The following is a 21313-nucleotide window of genomic DNA, read 5'->3' on the forward strand; positions in this document are numbered from 1 at the left end:
TTATAACTAAAATTAATAGTTGGAGACAAAGAAATTATTGCTCAAACTTCATCATCAACCTTCAAGTTGGCAGTTGAGAGATACTAGCACAACTCTTTTATATTCTTTTGATAATTTATAAATTGGATTGGGTTGAAATTTTTTGAGTAAATAAAAAATTCATAATTTCATTGATATGTAAAATTTTGCATGAATTAAAAAATTAGATTAGTAATTAAAACTAGTTGAAGCTTATTGCTTAAAGTTAGAGTTTGGAGAGAAAATTGGAAGTTGCAAAAAAAGGAAAAATAACAAGACAATTAGGATTTGTATTAAGAAGAGTGTTTTTTGAGTACTTTGCATTGGCTTTAAATCTTTTTGCATTGGAATTCAAATTGCTTTCTTCTTAATGGTTGAAACCTATTAGGATTTCTTAAATAATTGAAACATATGACTTTGTCTTCCACAGCCAAGTGTCCAATGCATTTCTAAACAAAAAGACACATAATACGATAGCATGGGGACATCAATCATGAAACACAAGTAGCTTTGTAGTATTTGCAACAAAAAATAGGTGATCAATTAACCGGTTGCAATTGCTACCTCATACTCCCCATTAGGCAAGTGGCAAGCCCTAACTCAAGCTCTTATGATCCCATTAAGAACAAAAGCTTATAATAAGTACAAAAGCATGGAATTGTAAGTAATATTCTTTAATCATGGTGCAGATTTAGGCTCCTAAACCCTAAACTCTCCCTCCAAGCTGGCGCCGTCCGTCCCTTCCCGCCTTACTCGGGACTGCTGAGGTGGCGGAGTGCATTGGAGTCAAGCCCGACAACAACAGCACTTGCCCTCCTGTAGAGGCGGAATCGGACCCTCTCCCTCCCCCATTCGGACACTCCCCTGGCAGCCACATCATCATCCCCACCCTCGCCACCACCCATCCGCCACGTAGACTATACGGGAGGGGGGAGGTGGCATCCATTCACTCAAAAAGGTCGCGTTCACACACAAAGAGAGGGAGAGGGGGAGAGGGGGAGTGACTGAATGGATGAGAGTGAGAGTCCTTTTCCGCTGCATGGGGGGTAGGGTAGTTGCATGAGAAGAAAGGGAGGGAGTAGAGGGAGGAGGAGGAGGGGAGGGGGAATCTGGTGAGTTAGTGTATGCATGTGTGTGTTTAAGTGCGTGTGTCGACGTTGTGGCTGCTACTGCTGCTGCTCTCTCTCGCCCTCACTCACTCTCTTGGGCTCCTCCCTCCCTCCCTCCCTCCTTCAATCACTCTCTCTCCTCGTTGGGCTTTGTTGGGCTTCCACGTCTGTGGCACCGCAGCATTCTTTTGTCCTCCTGGTATGTATGTTCTCTTATTAGTCTGCTTTACTTACTTATTTGTTGTTATTCATGTTTTCGTTTCTTTTTTTCATTTTTTTCTATGGGGTTTCTGGTTTCTGGTTACGGGGATTGGGAATGCGGCAGGAAACGCGGGGTTGGGTTCGGATTCGTGAGTTTTTCGTATTGTATGCGCTGGACTTTGGGATGTCATAGCTTGTTTCGTGACGCTGCACTGGTTACGCGGACGAGAATGACGGTTTTTTCAATGATACCGGTGGTTCGTAGTATCCCCCTGGCGTTGTGTTTTCTTCTGTGAAATGTCGGGAATTGGAATTTGGTGGTCTTGGTGGGGACGTGCTTTGGTGTGGCGTGTGATGTCTCGTCTCGTGAAGTTGAGGTGAATCCTGTGAATTTGTTTTGTTTTGTTTGTTTGTTTGTTTTTTTTTTTGTTTTTTTGTTTTTTTGTTTTTTTTTTTTTTTTGTGAGCTTGGGGAAGTTTCGTCGCGTGAATCCTGGTGTGCATGTACGTCGAATTTCTGCGGGAAGATTGGTTTAGGCGAGTTGGCGGAGGTGGTTGTAGCAGCGCGTTTGGAACCTTGTTAGTAGAAGTTTTTTTTGAATGTAGTAGATTGTTTTTTTTTAGGATGTCCACAGTTTGTTTACTCCTGTCCGCTCGCACGTTGTTCGAAAATTTCTACTTTCAGAGATTATGATCCTAATCAGGAGAGTGTCGAAATCTTGGTTCCAATTCAATACTTCTGTACTTATCCACTGGAACATTTCTGATAATCTCACTCTAGCGATCTGAATGCAACCTTTGAGTACACTTCAGCCGTGTAGTTCGACTCGTCAGCACCAGTGCATTTCATTACGATTTGCGAGGAACAACAGGGTTCGGCAATTTTCTCTTAGGATGGACAACAGGAGTTTTAGGTCCGGGTTCACACGTAATATGTGCTTATTTAATTGATAAGACTTAAGTTGTCAAAGGTCTGAAGTTGAGTGTCCGACGGATTGCGTGAAGTGATGTTTTCAGTTTGTTTGGGTCGTCAAACATAAGTCTTCGTATCCTTTTACTTTACGTTACGTTGCATTTTTGGTGGTTGAATGTCATTGCTTTTCCTAGGGGATTCCGTTAGCGTGAAATTTAGTTTCGGTTTTCTTACAAGCTTTTACTTTCCTAATTTAAACTATTCCTATTTCAAGACTTTCTATATTTTAAGTGTATTTATTTTATTTTATTTCGATCTGTTCTTAGTGTTTCATACCTTTAGACTTTGCTGGCTCAAAATATGAGCTCATATGTCGCCTTTATTTTGATTATTTTGCAGGAAAATTAAATTAAGTGTGTTTTCGGATGCTAATCGAGGATCAGAAGGCCAAGGCAGCTGACAATTTCTGAACTTGGATGGTGGACATCTCAGAGACACCCTTTTAGGATACTCGTTACTGTCTACTAGTTAATGCGATTCTGTTACCCTTTGAGTGATCGGCTGGTGTGAGTCGACAATGAGTACCGATTTTCTCACTAACAATCTGGAACTGCTCGCATCAGTCGGCTTGTTCACAGCCGTGTATTTCTATGGTTACTTCTTTGTATTTCACAAGCTCTGGAAAGGACGCGCCCGTTACGATGCAGCTAGTTGTGGAATTTCTCTGGCGCATGGGACAGTAGTTGCGGCGCTGGCTTGTTATGGCATATGTTCTCAGGAATGGGTGTTGGATGCTCCCAACACCTACTTTCAGGACAAAATAATGGAGTATTCAATGGCATACTTCATTGTGGATTTACTCAATTATTTTATAGCTGCCCCGGATGATTATCTCTTCATAGGTCACCATATTGCCACATTGACGTATATGATATCATGTCGATACTTTGTGAGGCATGGGGCAGTGTCCGTGATGTGTTTGATAGCAGCTGGCGAGCTCACAAGTCCAGTGCAAAATATCTGGACGTTGTCTAGGATGGCGCGGGAGGATTCTCCAACTGCTAAGAAGATTTACACAAATTTATCTCCCTTTTTCACACTGTTCTTCACTATCGTTAGGGGAGGCTTTGGTCCTTACCTGACATGGACTCTTGGCAAGTTCTACTTGGGAGGCCATGCGGACAAGGTCATGCCAAGATGGTTGGCGTATTGTTGGATGTTCAAGGTAGCATTTGCAATCTTTGGAAGCATGGTGTGGGTTTACAAGCTTTGGGTGGGATTGATAAAGTTCTACTCCAAGAAGGGTAGCTCATCCAGGAGAAAGTCCGAAGGTCTTTTTCAGAGAAAAGATGATTGAAAGGTCCTCAACACCGACCCATCTAGGACGTTATTTCTTATTTTCAAATTCACTTTGGATATTCTATCGTGTCGGCTCATTATTGCGGTAGATGATACTGGAATATTTCCTTCGCCAGATGGATCCAAAAAAGCTTTTGCTTCGAGCGGAGTGAAACCTGGTTTGCTTGTATCCCAAGGAAGATTTTAGGGTAACATCTATTAAGACTGGTGTATGTAGTACATGTGTTCTTGCAGCTTGGACACTGGAAATAATTGCATTCTTGTGTTTGTCTGTCATTGAAACGAGGCTACGAGAGTTTCTCATTGTCCACGATTGGTCATCGGAGCTTCGTGTGTCGAAGAAAATGTTCCTTGAACATTGAAGTGGATCACCTTGGTCGTATTTATGGAAGTTGTGTACAGTGCGTCAGTTCCAGGGCAAGATTTCTTGAAGATGCATTGTCTGTTTGTACTTATAGCCAGATTTTGTAATGACGCTTTTTATTTATCCCTTGTAGTTCAGTGTTGCAAGTCTTAACTTGCTCAAATCAGTACCCTGTTCAGTAACTGCGATCTAGTAGGTAGGAAAGGCACCGTGTCATGTCTATTGTTTTGCATTGAATCCAGTTCTTCTTCTACAAGCTTACCTGCTCACACAGGCCTTTGTGGTCTACTGTGATGCGTTCCAACTTGTTAGCAAAGCCAGAGGGTGCAGAAATGTGTCATGTTGTGTTTGTCAATGAACTGTATTGGTTGCTTCGCCGACTTTGGAGAATAAGACACTTTCATGTTGATTTTATTTTGTACTCCCTTCATTTTGTAATTGTGTATATTAAGGAGGTGGCCGCTTTGAAGGGTCCAGCTCTTTATGACTTCAGGAACCAGTTAGGTGTCCTGTACAATTTGCAGAAGAGGCAGTTGACAGTAAGTTGGATAAGTGGCAATAATTTCAGTTGTCCAAACACAGAGCTCCATTTGGGAATGTATTTTCACCAAGAGAAGAAGAAAGCCAGCATGACAAAGCACTAAAAACTGTGGCAAACATTTATTTATTTAATAATGAGAAAGGGTTAGAGAATTTGAAGGTCATATCACCATCTAGCAAATCATTGGCGATGACAGAAACACAAAATTCAAATGCGATTCATCACAAGTAAAGCTGGGTTTTGAAGTCATCTTTCTGGAGATATAGTACATTATGTTTTTATTTTATTTTTTATTTTTTTCTTGTCACACTTCTACAGAGGAATTCGAATAGTAATAAAAAATAAAAAATAAAAAAGTGTGGTTTGTAGGAAAATTAGTGCATTACAATCAGTATTGTTAAATAGTATTAGTTTAGTATATTAATGATGAATATTTGCTTCTGTTTTGTGTTTTGTGTTTTGTTTTTTTTTTTTTTTTTTTGAGGAATAAATGAAATACATTTTTTGAGTGTATATTAGATATTCAATTCCAAGATAAATATTTGGCATAACGTTTCATTCTATTATAGCGTGATAATTACGTAACCTTCATTTTAAAAATCTTTAAAGTATACAGAATAAATAAAAATCCTAAAATAACCATTTCAAATATTAATAAAAAAATATTTATTTTCATAAAATAAATTAATTAATATATTTATTTTATTTTTTAATATGTCCAATATTCAAAGAATTAAAAAATAAAATATTCTTCAGAAATTGTAACAATATTTTTGAAAAAGTAAATTCATATTAATTTAGGTTTCGCTCTTATCCTTTTGTGCATTATTATAATAAATCATAATGATAATTGCTCTTCTAAAATTTAGTCATGTAAAAATGAAATTTTAACTCCCATACTAATGACACACTTTTCATTCAGGTTATCTAATTATAAATTAGTTTCATTTCATGGATACTCAACAACATTTATATATAATTATGAATTGGTCAGTACACTTAGTAGGTGTTTTTAAAGAATTCATTATACATCAAAAAAAATTTAAAATTGATAAATTTTAATTTCTGATTTTTATATTAAAAAAAGGATAAGAAAAATATAAGTTAATATAAGAGGAAAAAATTTTAAAACATGAAAGATGTCTGAATGTCCTTAAAAATGAAGCCTTAAATTTAAGATTTTAATGCATGCAACTTCAAATTACAATACTTTGTTTAATTCAGAATTTACAAAATTGAAGTTTCGCATTGGATTTATTTTTATCTTTATTTTTATTATGATCATTACGGAAATTTAACCATCATAAGTCATGACAATGAAATTTTTGTTTCACTAAACAAAACATTTATTCCAACATGATACACTTTAGTACTGATATTCTTTTACTTGCGTCAAATACACAACATTGATTTTTAGTCTTGATTCATAACTTGGTTTTCTTGCCATTAGATTATATTTACTTTTACTTTAGTGTTGCCCTATAAATAAATAATGTTTGCTTGTGTTAATCTTTCATCTAAAAAATTTAGCACATATATTTAGAATTTGATGTTCTGATCATAATCAATATGTTCACTCACATTTTTTAGTCACTTTTTTAATAATTTTCGAAATAATGCATATCAATCAGTGTATTATTGTTTACAATACTTTGTAATATCTTTAATATGATAAATCAAGATATCTTAGTAAATAAACATATTGCTAAGATATCTTAATTTATCAAAACGTATCTGCTTACAACTAAACAATCAAGGTTTCATTACATTACATTGTTGCCCACATTAAAATAAAAATAAAAATATATACCTTGTTTCCTTTTTGAGATGTAAACCAAAATTTAAAGAGAAAACCAAGATTTTGCACTAAGGATTCACTGAGGTCATATGTTGCAACAATGTTGCTATTGATATACTTATTTGGTTTGTTTGCTTCTGATTTGGTTTTCTCTTTTCTTTTCCTATTTGTCAAGTGTTAATTTTGAATCAAGTTGAGCCAATTTTCGTTTGTTGTTCAGAATAAAAGTAGTAAATAATACTTCTTTTTGTCTCCATACGATTTGAAAAATGGCTACGATGATATGTAATTGTAGTATGATGACCATGAATAAACAACCTTCTCAAGCTGATATCGCTTCTAATAAACCATTTACCGAAAAAGTTAGAGATGACTTTGATCATTGCGGAATGTTAATAGCATATTCCATTTAAGAAATCTTTTAAAACAAATATTCCTCTGAGATTGCTACAGAAATTGAAAATTATTCTTTCAATACCAGTGTAACCTGTGCAAAACCTGTTACTAAGCTTCAGCGCTTGGAAGGTCACAGAAGTATGAAGAAAGCACCAGGATGTGCTCATTTCCTCTTATTACCAGCTCTTCAACAGTATATCTACGGCTACTCATTCTGAATTAAAGAAAAATTACTATGTAAAAAATATAGCAAAAATATTTTTAAGTTCCTTTTGGTCACCTCAACTCCACAAACACCGCAGTTGTCCGGGGGGGCACCCTAAAAATTGCTTTGCTTGGTTCAAAGGAAGATTTTTTTACGACTTCATCCGCGGAATGTTCCTGTTAACTCATGATGTTTAGCGTCCAAACATGGTTTTATACGAGATAAAATCAGTATAACATCTTTTTCAGTTGGTTTACTCGGTGTGTATCTTCGTAGTTTGGAGAATTAACAAAGGAAACACAAAACATCAGCTCATACCTGGATAGGATGAAGTGTCAAATTGCAATGCTTGAATGTATTAACCTCAAAATCGAGCTTCGTTGGCCTAGCATTGATCACGACAGCAATGCATCTGAAACTGCAAAACAAAACCACGCCGGTTACTTAATTGTCTTCTTTGTCGAACTTGACAATGACGATCTACGACCTTTAAAGTAACTACCTGCATGAAGGAAACTTCATGCTGGTGATAGGTAGATTATTGACATATTTGATCACAAAATTTGAGGCTAATACCGTTAAGTATTCTCAACTTCATTACATTACTACAGTATATACTAATTACAAGTAACAATCACATATATTAATATAGACTCAGAAATAGTTTTGGTTCTTACTTTGGATCGAGTTGAGTAAGGCCGGGTTTTCCCTCATCACCGTCATGCAAGCTGAACATGATGACTCCAGGGATGCTTGAAGGTCCCGTATTATGGAAATTCAGCCTTGCCTGGAAGGGACACCATAAAAAAGAAAGAGAATAAAACTCTGTGCACTAGGTACAGATCCTCACGATTTAGCCAGGCCTTAATAAATAAACGGAAACTCCATTATATAGTCATGCAACATCCATTTTAATCGACTTGTGTAAGCCCCAACATCACAGTTAAAATTCTGTGCGAGTACCTGAACAGCATTTGCGGTTCTCAGCCGAAACAGTGGTGATGAGAACCGTATGCGCAGGAACTCTTGGAAGTTCGCCAACGCGGCAAGGATGTGTTTCCTGCTGGGCTTAAATGCTGGATTACCCAGTAAATGCCGCATGCTGCGAGAGAAATAGAAGAATCATTCTTCGATTAGTGAAGAGGAGGTCTCGTTTCGTATTGGCTTCAAGGAGATAAAAAAGTTAACATTTACAAAAATGACAATGCTCACATGCTCATATTCACTATATTATAAACTCGAAGCAAAGTCCTAGATCAAAACAACATACAAAGCATTTAAAAATTAAACGTAAGACTGAGGTGCTTACAGTGGCCACTTTTCACCATTTTTGCCCATAGGAGGAAGACCAACACCCCAATTATTTGATTCATATGAGAAATCTAGCCTGCAGTTTGCACCAGATTAAGCAAATCGTACACAGCTTTAAAATCGAAAGAGGTGTCCTGTCCTAGGATAGAGCAGAAAAATTAAGCAGAGCGTGAGAATGAAAAATTTCATGTTCAGACCATACCTATTAAACCAGTCCCCTGAGTTGTAAGAATCACGATCCAAGGACTTGGAACGTAGTAATTCGTCTCCTGCATGAAAGAAAGGAATTCCCTGTAGCGGACAAACCATGGTTCAGTACTTACTATTTTAGATAATTAAGTAAAAGATTGCATACTGGTAAACCATTCATTATGCCAGATATCGAATAGATATCAGATGAGCGGTCAATATCTAAACCTGAGCGAGGGCAACGATACTGGTCGCAAGATGGTTAATGCGGCACCTCTGTTCCAAAGTTACTTCATCTGCACTCTGCACCTCCAAAACTTTTAAAGTTAAAACCAAAATTTCGTAGTCGTCTGCTCAGAATTAGGAAAACATCACACAGTTTTGTGCCAAAATGGCTCGCCCTGGACAAGAACCCATTCACTAGTTCTAATAATAATTTTCCCCTGTATGTAAGAAAATTGGCAACTAAAATCTAACCTTCAGCATGACGATGTCAAATAACGTCTCGTTGTCATGTGCCGAGACGTAATTCACCTGGACAGACGAGCATAAACAAAAGCACGTCAAAAGTAGAATATTAGATAAAACGCTGTAGGATTATACTGTTGCAACATGACCATTCAGGATACCATCGTCAACGTCTTTCAAGGCAACCTGTAGGATTCAAATTTTATCGATTTCTATGAGGAAAACAAAACAAAACAGAAATAAAGGGGTCACACACCAACTCTTCTGGACTGGAAGCATACGCCACTGGTTTACCGTCATGAGTGAGAACCTCATCTCCTTTCACCTGCGCAAGTTGGGTTTTTAGAATACTGAGATGTCCAAGATGAAGTAAAATAAAATGAAATCATAATAGATTTCGTAAGCTCAAACAAACTCCAAGAAACTCTAATCGAAGAGTACTCAGTGCTTGAGGTTTCCGTAGTTACTTCGAAGTATAGTTGTACGGGCACAGTCAAAGACAAAGTTCTTGAGTAGAAGAAAGGAATTTCCTGCTGATCAAGCATACCTCATTTCCCTTGTAGGAGACAAATGAGTAGTCTTTCAAATTGGCAGCAATTCCTAGCTGTTAAATTAAACAAAATTTCGATATTCATTAGTTGACACAGTGTGACAAAAGAAAAGTATGTAACCGCCATTACATCATATCATCTTTGCTGTGAAGGTACTACAATGGGTCTATCCGAATGTGTGCAAGTAATACAAGGGCACCACGGCTTTTACCATCACCCAGTCCGTTGTTGCTGCAAGAGCATTGTGCATGGCGTCTTCACCGCCCTGGAACAAAGAGTTGGGCTGCAAACACAGGTGCGTGTAAAGTCAAACCCAGGAGATCCATATTTCTCTGCCATGTATGCATGGTTCAAATGAAAAATTTACTGTAAAATAAAAGAAATCTGATTTCCATCACAAAGATGCAAAATATGGATTTAACTGGAAATTCAAGTTTTAATGAAGACAAATTAATGCACACCATAAAATCATATAGGCTTTCGTTCAGTATCCTAGATGGGCCTTCGGTAATATAATCGTTGTTGACAGCACTACCTAGAATTTACACGACTCATCTCTAGGAAGTGTGTTACCTGGAGAGCAAGGCCGGTGACCAGACCCTGTTGCAAGGGATCTCCAAATGGAGATCCACCGAGACAAGTGTCGCGTATGCGATCATTGAAGCTGCGCCCAAACCAATAGATTTTAGAGGACATATTACTACGTTTGTATCAAAGCAACAGTATCGTCTATCAGTGCAAGCAAGCCAACCTGCCAATGCCTGTCCCAGCTAAATTCTGTTGAACGGCGTTTACACCGCGTGCATTATTGGCCACTTCGCCAAAATCCCATCCTTCTCCATAACTGCACAATTAGAAACAGAATAAGCTTGCAGTGTTAAGTGTTGCTACTTTATATTTTAATGATCACGTTCCAAACTAACTAGCGGGAATCAGGAATGCAAAATGGTGACATGGCGAAAGTATGCAAGAACTCACATATAGATCTTTGAACCGTCCACACCATCCTTTTGGAGTGTCAATCTTCTGAGTACCTCTTTTGCTCTTACCTGCAACGTAAAGTCTCAGTAACTGACCGAGTGAAGCACGAAAGAAAATATCGCTTGAAAGCTCGACTTAATCAGCCATGATCAATTAAATAAACGGATTACGGACCTCTAGTAATTCCAAATTTTCTACAAAGGACGAATATGAATAGAGAGCTTACCATCGTATGCTTCATTAAGTGCCCCATAAGATCAAAGCGGAAGCCATCCACCTGAACAGACATGTCAAATAAGATTCAGATACAGTTCAAATTCAGGAGAGGTTAACTGCTCAACACAGCTCAAATACGCCATAAATAGTATTTCAGCTAACAAAGACTTGGGAAGTAAATCGTCAAAGCAAGTTTTCTGCACAAGCTATCTAAAGCAAAGGAATGATTGAAAACCTTGTAGTTCACTGCCCAATGCTTAAGGTCGTCGACAATAAGTCGGTCCACCATGTAATGTTCACAGGCTGTGTTGTTCATGCAGGTACTGTTCTCTACATATCCGTCCTTGTTCAGCCGAAGGTAATAATGTGGTACTACCTGTTGGTCAATAGACGCGGGAAAAAGTGTGTAATGCGAAAGGTTAAAAACATCGGACATTCCATAAGTATAGCTGGTTTGAGACCTATGGATATGCAATAGAATGTTCTGTAACTCGACATTATCTAAACTTTTGGTAGTATCCACATTACCTTATCCAAACACGAGTGATGGCCCGAAGGGCCGCTGCCATGAAGATGGTTATAGACGACGTCCAGGATAACACGTAATCCCGACCTGTTGAGGGCCTGGAGACAGGGCTCGACCGGTTAGGATCATGCAGCAGTAACTAGGGGAATAAAAGACGACATTTTAAGCAACCAGTTCTGCCTCACCTGCACCATAGTCCGAAACTCCACTGTACGGGCCGGACCATTAGGATCAGTTGCGTAACTGCCTTCTGGCACACCCCAATATATTGGATCGTATCTGCACAGCACGCCTCAGTATTACTTGAATTGCATTCGAAGGACACGATATTGATGCAGCATTTCTGAAAGAAAGACGTTTCGTAATAAAGTAAATCTAGAATGATACAAAAGGTGCAAAAGACCACGCTCTACTTGTATTGAAGAGAGTACAGATGCACAAAAGGTTCAGAGCTAAATGACACAGATAAACAATTAAAAGTTGCAAATCAGCTTACCCCCAGTTGAAGGCATCTTGGTCCTGAATTGCCACAATGGCTTTTTGTTGCTCCTCTGAATTGGGTGCATACATAGACAGTTTATCCTCATCTAAAAGGACGAAACAATTCAAACCCAGGCATTTAGAAGGAAAGTTTCGATCTAGAAGTTTATTCTCATGCCTAACAAATTTGAATAAATTAGGCGTCTGCAGTAGAGTCAACTCTGTGTAGCATCATTGAAAATTGAAGATAACAAGAACAAGCCTGGAACTTACCGACAGTTTTCCACGTCTCTTTTCTTTCGTCGACACTTGAAAAGTCAAAGGAGGGGAGGAGGTGAACATGCGTGAGACCAGCTTCAGCCAGCTTCTTCAAATGAGTTACTCCTGCAGAATCCTGAGCAAGTGAAAATTGTCAAAAATTGCAGTCGATGACGAAGAGATAAGGAAACACATGAACTTCAATCAACAATTTATTCTCCTGAATTCAATTCAATATTGACATCAAGGAGGGTTAATATCTTAGAAAGATGATAAACGTCAAATGACATAACAATTTCATCAAGTTCAATTCGTACCTTCTGTGCAAATGCCAAGTATCCTCCCGCCACTGCTGGATCAACGGTCTTATCTGATATGCTGGGAGGAAAAAAGATAAACTTTAAAAGTGGTTGCTGGATAAGTGCTTCATGCAAAGAATAAACGTTTCCGACAGAAAAAACATGAATTTCTAAATCCACAAGTGAATTTCGATTCACGAGGATATGCTTCTGTGAAAATGACATACCTGAAATCTCTGATGTGAAGCTCATAAATGGCCATGTCGTTGAATGATTCAAGATGAGGCTTCTCGTTGCCAAGGTTTGTCCAACCTTCGGGAGCAAGATGTGCATCCGCCATGTCTATAATAAGAGACTTCTCTCCATTGACAGAAAGGCTGCTTGTACCAACCCCGGCGCAAATCGTTAAGGAATATCACCACTGTGATAAAATTACAAAAACTAATAGTCAACAGAAGTATAGTTGTCGAGAGGAGCGTGGCGTTTATGTCCTTACCCACGAGAATAGGGATCGTTTGCCAGAGAAACTTCAACTACTCGAGATGCTGGATGGTAAACTGTAACCTCATAGAGGTAGTATTTGCCCTTCCAAGAGATTGGTCCAAAAGTCGACCACACACCGTTGCTTTCGTGGAGCTGCAGTTTCTCTTCAGGCTCTCCACCTGTTGGTGTAGAATACAAAAACAAACGCACATTCTACATACATAATAATCAGCTTGAACTGCATTGAGTAGAATGCCAAATTCTGTCTGTCTAAAGACTATCATAATTGATCATCTCTATTAAGTAAAAAATTGCCTGTTGGCAGTAGAAAGCAAAAGAGAGGAGGGAATTCCTCCAACAAAGGTGAAATGTGCTATTGATGTGCCATTATAAAATTCAATTAGTTTGTGACATTTGAACAGTAGCTGTGACCGTTCGAAAAGTACCTGCTGATCCTGTGTTCAAGTTCAAAACTTCAGAAGCATCCATACAACAAGCACTTTCACAGTTGTTTGAAAAAAGCAAGAATATGAATAAGACAATACCTGTGCTGTAGGTGCCCAAAGGTTGATTGAAACACCATCTTTTATTGCATTCGCGCCAAGAGGGCCGTCGTAGGCAAACAAATCATCCAAAACACCTCCCACTTGGATACCCGTAGCATCTGTAGCTTGTCCTTGTTCTGTTCAGGACAAGCCCATGACGCCCTTTAGTTGAAGGTGACAGAGTGAAGAGCAGCGGCCATGAGAATATTCACTCTAACAAGAAAACGAGCTCGGGGTACTCACCATCAGTAGCTGACAAGGCTAACTGAGTCTTCAATATTTTCTTGACATCTACATCGGTAGGAATCCGCAGAGCGCGATAACCTGAGATGTGAGGAAACTTGTCCAACACCTGGCAGGACAGATTTTTGTTATACCTCCATCGCATCAAAGTTCAGCTGGAGTCCAACCTTAGACAAGGTTGATTTGAATACTACATTACATTTGTAAGATGTAAAAGCAAACTGCTGTGCATAGTAAGTAAAGGATTGCAAACGAGATTCACAATTTTGTGCTGATTTGCTACCTTCGGGGGTAAACCATTCGGATCTTCTGCCAGCTTTACGACAACGTCCGCACCTGTCAACGAAAACCGCACAATATCAGATCCAAAATATTATTAGAGACTAAATTTTCTCTTGGATACTGAGTTAAATGGATAGATAGCAACACATTTACAGAAAGCACAAAGAGTTTTATCAACTTGCCAAGAGTGCAAAATTGGGAGCAATCCCTACCTTCTACACCATTTGCAGTGACTTTTAGACTAGCAGCATTGCTGGAATGTAGGAAAAACTTGTCGTTTTCATTACTGGCGTTCCAAGCAAGCAAATCCTCCTTAATCCAGAACGCTCGTGATTTGCTAAGGTCACCCTGTCAATTTCACCTTGGTTACATAAAAAGCTAAAATTACACGTGGAACATCTACTCTATTGGAATTAGTGTTTATGAAGATTATTGATCCTTGGAAAGAATAGTCGCAACAGGCAAGAGACAAGGTTCATCATCCTATACATTCATTGACAAAAATAACGTAATCAGACATAAGAGGGCACGCAGATATTTAACCAATATCGAGGACAAGCTCGCTACTGTATCTTTAAGTTGCTGACCACACTGCGTAAACTTAATCTATTGTAATAGAAATCTACGACATAACCTCCAACATCAGTTTATGATTGTAGACGAACCTGGGGAAGACATTTGGGATCAGGCTTTTGTGAAAAAACTGTCGGTCTCCCTGAAACTAGCCATACCTCGATGTCCTTTCCAGACGAGATGGTCCCCTCACAGTCCTGCAACCACATTTGATGGTATACAAGTCAAGGTAAGTACTTGGGTTCTTTTGCAACATAAACTTAGGGTTTGCGAACTTGGGATTAATTCCCAAACCGAATATCAGTGTCACTATCTACTTGTGGAAAGAAACTAACACAAAAAAAGGGTTGGGACCCCGGATCAGTGTTTGATCAGGAGAGGCGTAACCCGAGGAAGCCCTAACGAATACCTTACTGTCCCCTTGATGCACAACAAAATGAACTTCACCGTCCATGGCATCCACCTCCCAATAGATTCCAAATTCGTCCGAACCAGCGGGAGCTAAAGGGCTATTCCATTCAGTTGGCGATGCGATGCGACCCCAAATGTGCAAACCCCAGTGATCGTAGACCCCATTCTTCCTAAAAAATTTACAAAGAAATGCAGATTATGACACACTCACAGAATGCAGGACTGACTGACTAGAGAAAATCCTCGCTAAGCGATCAGGTGCAGAAGAAAACTTCCAAAGACCCTTGGCAGCGAAGAATACATTTCAGAATCGGCTTATTTTAGGTCTACAAATATGCGTATGTTTACACACATGACGTAATACCAAAGAACATTTAGCTGAGTTGTGCAGCAGAGAAGCATGACAAGGTTGATAAACCAGACGTATACCTGTAATAATGAATTTTGTAGCGCACGGTCTTATCCGCATTGTCCGCCATCTTCTCAGTTAATTGCACTGAAATGCTCGATGTCAAGTTTCTGGGACGTGGGGAAGGACGCACGACCTCACTGCTGAACAGAGCTGCACTTCGAGATGCCCTCCACGGGGAACTCAATGTGGCCGAGGGATCCTGTTTTAGTTTGCTTTTACTCGTGCTCCATATAATTTTAGACTCTTTAGAGTGAAGGCTTGCGTTGCGCGATGAGGCGCACAGTGCAGGAATTAAATGCAGCGCAGGCGATGATGATGCAACAGGTGTCACCATTGTCTCAGACTTTAAAATTCCAGAATCAATTTGTGGGAAAGATACACCGAGAATTGACACAAGATTTCTGGGTGTACAGGTTGTGCCAGCTGCAAAAAGGAAGCCATAGACAATTTCAGTATCTACAATGTGGCGTTACAGGTACGTGAGATTCCGCAACACTCACAAGCAGAGAATCAAAAACAGAGCCAACAGCGAAATGAGTAATCCACCAACAAATCAATCCATTCTTCCTTCGATTTGCAAATTGCTGTTCTTCACACGAAGACCACAGCCCAAATCAGGCGAAATCGAAACAAGTCCGTGATTCAGATTCTTGAGTGCACCACCCTGCAGCTTTGCCTGCAAGGACGCAACGACACTAAAATCAACGACCGGAGATGAGAACCCAGCAGGGTCGATGGAACCCAGAGGTTGATATTTCCAAAAGGTAGAACTAAATGCTCGTAACCACACACTGGCCCGCTTCTCGTGCGCGCAACGAAACAACACGACGAAGGAGAAGAGGAATCTTGCACATATGGGAGAAACGGGAGCACCCACTGCGATATGTGCACTCCTCGCTGATTCAAAGCTCACAAATGTATGTGAGATTCATCAAGTGGGCGTTGCCCGGATCGGCTGGCGGATGAAAACAAATCTCTGCGTCGGAAATGTGCCTCCATAGCGCCGACCGGCGTCCATTAGATCTACTGGGGCATGGGCTCCCTGTGCAAACGGATGGATCACAAGCTTCGGCAACGCTGATGCCAGGAAAGATGCGAAGAAGACCCACATCGCAATTCCACCCTCGGAATGTCAGATCGTGACAAATCTGTGGACAGTTTCGGCCCACCAAGTGGCAATTCCTCGGAGCCTCACACGAGGTGCGCCTCACACTTGGCACAGATCCATGCCTCGCAATTCGCTCGGCCGATGCATTTCGATCCTTCGCGCTTCGGAGCGAGCTCCGATGCCCAAAATTTCTATCTCCGGGTTGCACGCAATAGTTTTTGTTTATCTTTTTTTTTTTAACTTTTTTTTTTTTTTTTTTTTTTGCTTTTAAGGGTTTGTCGATGAATTGTCTTTTGGGTGGAGAGTCATCCTCCCTCTCGTTATGCGATGAGTTACTTTCTTTGTTGTCTTGACCTGACGTGCATTTGTTCTTTTCACAACATTATGAGATGACTTTATACATTTGTTGATGGAGAATAGTTAAAACGACCATCTATAGAAGTAATAATATATGATAATAAAAAAAAATGCCCATAGAGTGGAAGTGGATATTATTTTCACATTAATGGAGATGTATGTATGTATGTATAATTGGAATAAAAATACATTAAGATGTTCTTGATAAAATTATTTTAAAGTTGTTTCAGACTTTTCCCACTAAAGAAGTATTTAAATGTGGTTGTATGATAAAAACTAAAAAAAATATGTTGAATGAAAGGTGGATTGTGGTGGCGATGGTCAAAATTATGAAGGCATTTGGTAGATGGAGGAGTGTGGTCACAATAGCAAAAACTATGCTAACATCAATAATACCCATATTTAATATGGAATATATTTTGTTATATTTTGAATCTTATACTTGATTGGTTTTGTAAAAGAATCTTAAAATTATTATGTTTTTATAATATATATTTTCTTAAAAAATATTTTTAAAAAGTCTATAGAATAATTATGGTATTTCTATTATTTTTTTATTAATTAAAAAGAATGATAAATTAATAAAATACAAGTGCTTTTCATTTTATTGGATTGATTCTTTACCAAGCAAAATATATTATAATTTAGCCAAAGATTTCAAATACTATATACATTATCTTAATTAAAATACGAACCTATTAACAAATATAAACACTTTTCATCCTCTATCTTACATTTAGAGCATTATATAAGAAAGTCTTTAAATTTGCTATAAGACATTACATTTTTTTTTAAATATTATCTTTAATCATCAAAAATACACCTTATTAATTAAAATTCGCAAAGAAACTAAAAAAAAAAAGTTTGTAACAAAATAATTATATTTGAGATGAAAAAAAATATTCTATTACACTTTATATGATAAAAAATATAAAGAACATAATGAACAGATTAATAGTGTGGCATAACATAGAGCCAAAATTTGTTTCATTGTTAAAAATATAATCAATGTGAACAAAATATCTCCAATAAACTTTCATAATCTAAAATCATATCAATTGATTTAAAATAATAATGATAATGATGTTCATACAAATAATTCAATCTTAATAAATACTTAGAAAATTATCATTTATTTTGAAAGAAATATGAGTTCCTTCAAAAATCTTAACTATTCACTTACATACATTTGCATTGCTAAACAATACATCTATTTCAATAGCATTCAATTATGGGCCAATATCATCAAACATATGCTTATATATATACTAGATGAATCCATGTCACCTGTGACTCAAATGAAGCTATTTTTGTGAGCCAAAGAATACAATACAATATAAATAGAAAGAAAAAAATTACAGGATGGAGCTTTTATATATGAAGTAGGATAAATAAATCCATGTTATTATCACAAATAATAACTATAAATGTAACTATAAAAACTATAAAAAAAATGAATTATTTTTAAAAAAATCTTGAAAATAAAAAATATATAAAAAAATAAAAATAAAAATAAAAATAATAAAACTAAAAATTATAAAAAATAATTAATAAAATTTAATAAAATAATAATAATAATAAATAATAATAAAATAAGATATTATTTTAGAATAATAAAATTATAATAAAATAAAATATTCTCTTAAAAATAAATATTTTAAATACTAAAAATTATAAATATTAAAATCTTAAAATTATAAAATATGATAAATAATAAATAGTTTTTGAAAATAATAAAATTCAAAAATCCAATTTTATGCACACAACTTTAGTCCAATCCACATTATACCAATCTAACAACAAATCCAAACATAAAAAAATAAAATAAAATAAAAATAACAAACAAACAAACAAATAGACAAAGTAAAAAAACTAAACAAAAACCCAAAAACAAAGCACTATATCATAAACCCAATAAAATACACAATAGAACTTTAAGGTATGAAGTAGGATAAGTAAACCCGTGCCATTGTCATAGATAATATATAAAAAAAGTAATTAATTTTTTTTAAAGAACTACTTGTGAAAATATAAAAAAAATATTAAATTATAAAATATTAAATCATAAAAGTATGTTAGGACAATCAAAGCTGTATTAAAGTCAATAAATTAATAAATTAAAATATAAAATATAAAAAATAAATCACTAATATTTATGTAATTAAAACTTCTAAAAAAAAATATTCACTGTGGAATTTAAATTATCATTTCTAGAAAGAAGAATCTTGATAGAATGGGAGGAAGTGCATTGAAATAGTGCTATATAAAGTTCACCATGGAAAAAAATTTACAACAGATGGAAAATTGCTTTCTCTTTAGAATAATTGGAAGTTCTTTTGTTGTAGAAGTTAGTGTAATCCATGGAATAAATACCAAGTTTCCAGCAAATTTTCTTCTAAGAATTCTTACTTCAAGAACTCAATCCATTATTTGTGTAATTATCAATCGAGTTCCATTGCAAAGTCCTTGGCAAGGAGCAATATTTCTTAGTAGCATCACCAGAGTCTCAATCTTAAGACAAAGCCTTGATTGAGGCATTCCAGATGGATTAAGCAACTTGATGAATTTGACTGAATAAATATTATTATTATCGATACCATCTTCAACAACTTCATTAGCGCTTAGATATTCTTATTATTTTTTAGGAAATATAGCCATAAACTTCTCATTAATATCCTCTATATCATCATTCCGTTCAAATATAATGATTATATTTCTAAATAATGTATCATTTACCAGACTAGCTTTTGCCAGCCTTGGATAAACAACATCCACCAAGGATATTAATTGTTGATCAACAATCATGTGATTAAAAAACTTAACTACATGATCAAGCAATAATTTTGTACCATTTCCAATCTAGCAAGTAACAAATAGAAATATTAGTTAATAATAATGCAATCATAAAGAATTTAAATGCACTACCATCTATATATATAACACTGTCGGGGTAGAGAGAATTTGCCTCAAGAAAGCATTGGGTTCTTGGTTGTTACTAATTACTCAAACAAATCTTGTGATAAGAAAGACTGAGTTTATATATAAAGTTTTCTTTTTTCAGCAATTACACCAAATACATAAGCCTCAAGTAACCAATAATACCCAAAATATGATGAAATCCTCTAAAACCTTGTATATCCTTATGTAGAAATTTTTCCAAACTTCAACACATCATATCTCCTAATCCGACTATCAAACAAATTCAAATTTAACATGAGATATTAATGTATTCTTATTAACTTTTACAATAAATTTCAATAACAAATTCATTGCAGAACTTAAAATATCACCAAAATCCTAACAATAGCTTCAAACCCTAATTTTTATACACTCATGTGCAATTTTCTTCATATCTCACAAAATATATATTCAAATGCCATGAAGTTTGTATGTATAGCTTTTTAACACAAAATATTACATTCTCCAAAAAAATTGAGCCAAAAATTTGTCCAAAAACTCAAGTTATGGCTCCAACTATTACTATAAACAAAACCGCTCACTTATTGCCTTTGATTTGGAAGCACTACCTTCAACTCCCTATAACTCCTTTACATGAACTCCAAAAGCAACAATTTTTTTATGAAAGATGTAAACCTTAAAATCACTATTTTAGCCATAGTTTCTGATCTTCAAAAGCCCCATGTTGTAAAACTCCTCGTATTCTCAAAAGAATAAATATGTCTTAAATTAACACTTTAACTTCAAATGACTATATCTTCTTCACCATAACTCCAAATCCTCTAATTTTTGCATACAAAGTATAGCTCAAACCCTAAACTTTACAACCTTAGCTTCTAATTCCTAAATGTCTTCCTTGAAGTAGCTGAAATCCTTATTAAGATCGCGAGCAGCCTCCTCAAAGTCCATGGACATGGCATTCGACCAATAGAGATGAAGTTCTCTATTCTTTGCCTTCATCTCACCATGCCTTGCTTTCATCGCTCTCAATTAGCCTCCTATTAGTTTAAATTTTTATCCTTAGGCTTCCACCTTCTTTCAAGGCTTCATACTAAATATTTAGGTCTTATATTTTTTTTAATACCAAAATCAAAATAAGTAAAAAAAAAAAGTAAAGAATCTTATATAAAATCTTTTTAATTTAATCTACTAACCACTTTAATATATATCTAGATTTATTAACATATAATATTTTTTAATTAATTTTTATATATTATAAGTATTTATAATATAACAACCTGTGTGTGCATTCTATACATGAAGAAGCCAATTAGCAAATTCAATATCTACTTGAAGTGCTTCTAAATTCAACCTCATATTCTCTTTTAATGTATGGATTTTTATTTGAGGCCAAAGTATTGAACATTAAAAAGATGCTATTATAATTTTTTCTCGAGTTCTTTTCATAATCACTGGCAATATTTGACAAAAATCTCTACCAAAAACTATTATAGCTCTTCCAACTGGACGATCAATATCTCGAATGTCTCTAAAAGAATGATCAACTCTCTTAGGATAATAACAATGTTGTATTAGAAGTTCATCTTAAATAATAAAGGAAGTTTGGTGAAGAAACTTAGCATGGTCAAAATTCTTAGTAATTGAATAAAAAGAGTCTTTGTTATAATCTAGTAGAATCTTGAATGTAGAATGGGTAGTTCTTCCTCCTTCAAGTAGCAATTTGGCAATTCTTGATGATGCAACACATATGACAATCTTTTGCATCAATCAATCTTTAGTTGCTAAAGTATTGTAGACA

General features: G+C 36.3%; 2 protein-coding genes across 4 annotated transcripts; one reads left to right on the forward strand and one right to left on the reverse strand.

Moving 5' to 3' along the window:
- The first annotated feature begins 1032 nt into the window (after positions 1–1032).
- LOC112290214 (TLC domain-containing protein At5g14285) lies at positions 1033–3924 on the forward strand. Of its 2 annotated transcripts, none has more exons than XM_024536283.3 (2): positions 1033–1326; positions 2640–3924. In XM_024536283.3, exon 2 carries the CDS (start codon positions 2818–2820, stop codon positions 3595–3597), a length of 780 nt encoding a protein of 259 aa, XP_024392051.1. In that variant the 5' UTR covers positions 1033–1326; positions 2640–2817; the 3' UTR covers positions 3598–3924. The 2 variants fall into 2 exon arrangements, with proteins under 2 accessions (XP_024392051.1, XP_024392052.1); XM_024536284.3 differs by lacking the exon at positions 1033–1326 and adding an exon at positions 1424–1585.
- A 2765-nt stretch (positions 3925–6689) lies between these two features.
- Positions 6690–16195, reverse strand: LOC112290645 (pullulanase 1, chloroplastic). 2 transcript variants are annotated; one of them, XM_024537158.3, is made up of 32 exons: positions 16009–16195; positions 15678–15807; positions 15149–15554; positions 14718–14889; positions 14401–14505; positions 13948–14083; positions 13737–13789; positions 13454–13562; positions 13211–13347; positions 12679–12878; positions 12410–12559; positions 12201–12261; positions 11899–12019; positions 11642–11732; positions 11331–11424; positions 11148–11243; positions 10855–10995; positions 10630–10680; positions 10401–10471; positions 10174–10266; positions 9996–10086; positions 9634–9705; positions 9419–9475; positions 9128–9196; positions 8881–8937; positions 8632–8706; positions 8417–8505; positions 8213–8290; positions 7867–8005; positions 7581–7690; positions 7222–7321; positions 6690–7079 (listed from the first exon to the last, which is right to left on the reverse strand). In XM_024537158.3, exons 3-32 carry the CDS (start codon positions 15463–15465, stop codon positions 6975–6977), a joined length of 3240 nt encoding a protein of 1079 aa, XP_024392926.1. In that variant the 5' UTR covers positions 15466–15554; positions 15678–15807; positions 16009–16195; the 3' UTR covers positions 6690–6974. The 2 variants fall into 2 exon arrangements, with proteins under 2 accessions (XP_024392926.1, XP_073394285.1); XM_073538184.2 differs by lacking the exon at positions 16009–16195 and having other exon boundaries at positions 15678–16008.
- Between the last annotated feature and the right edge of the window lie 5118 nt (positions 16196–21313).

Source organism: Physcomitrium patens, chromosome 13 (assembly GCF_059467195.1).
Source record: "Physcomitrium patens ecotype Gransden chromosome 13, ASM5946719v1, whole genome shotgun sequence".
Lineage (NCBI taxonomy): Eukaryota > Viridiplantae > Streptophyta > Bryopsida > Funariales > Funariaceae > Physcomitrium > Physcomitrium patens.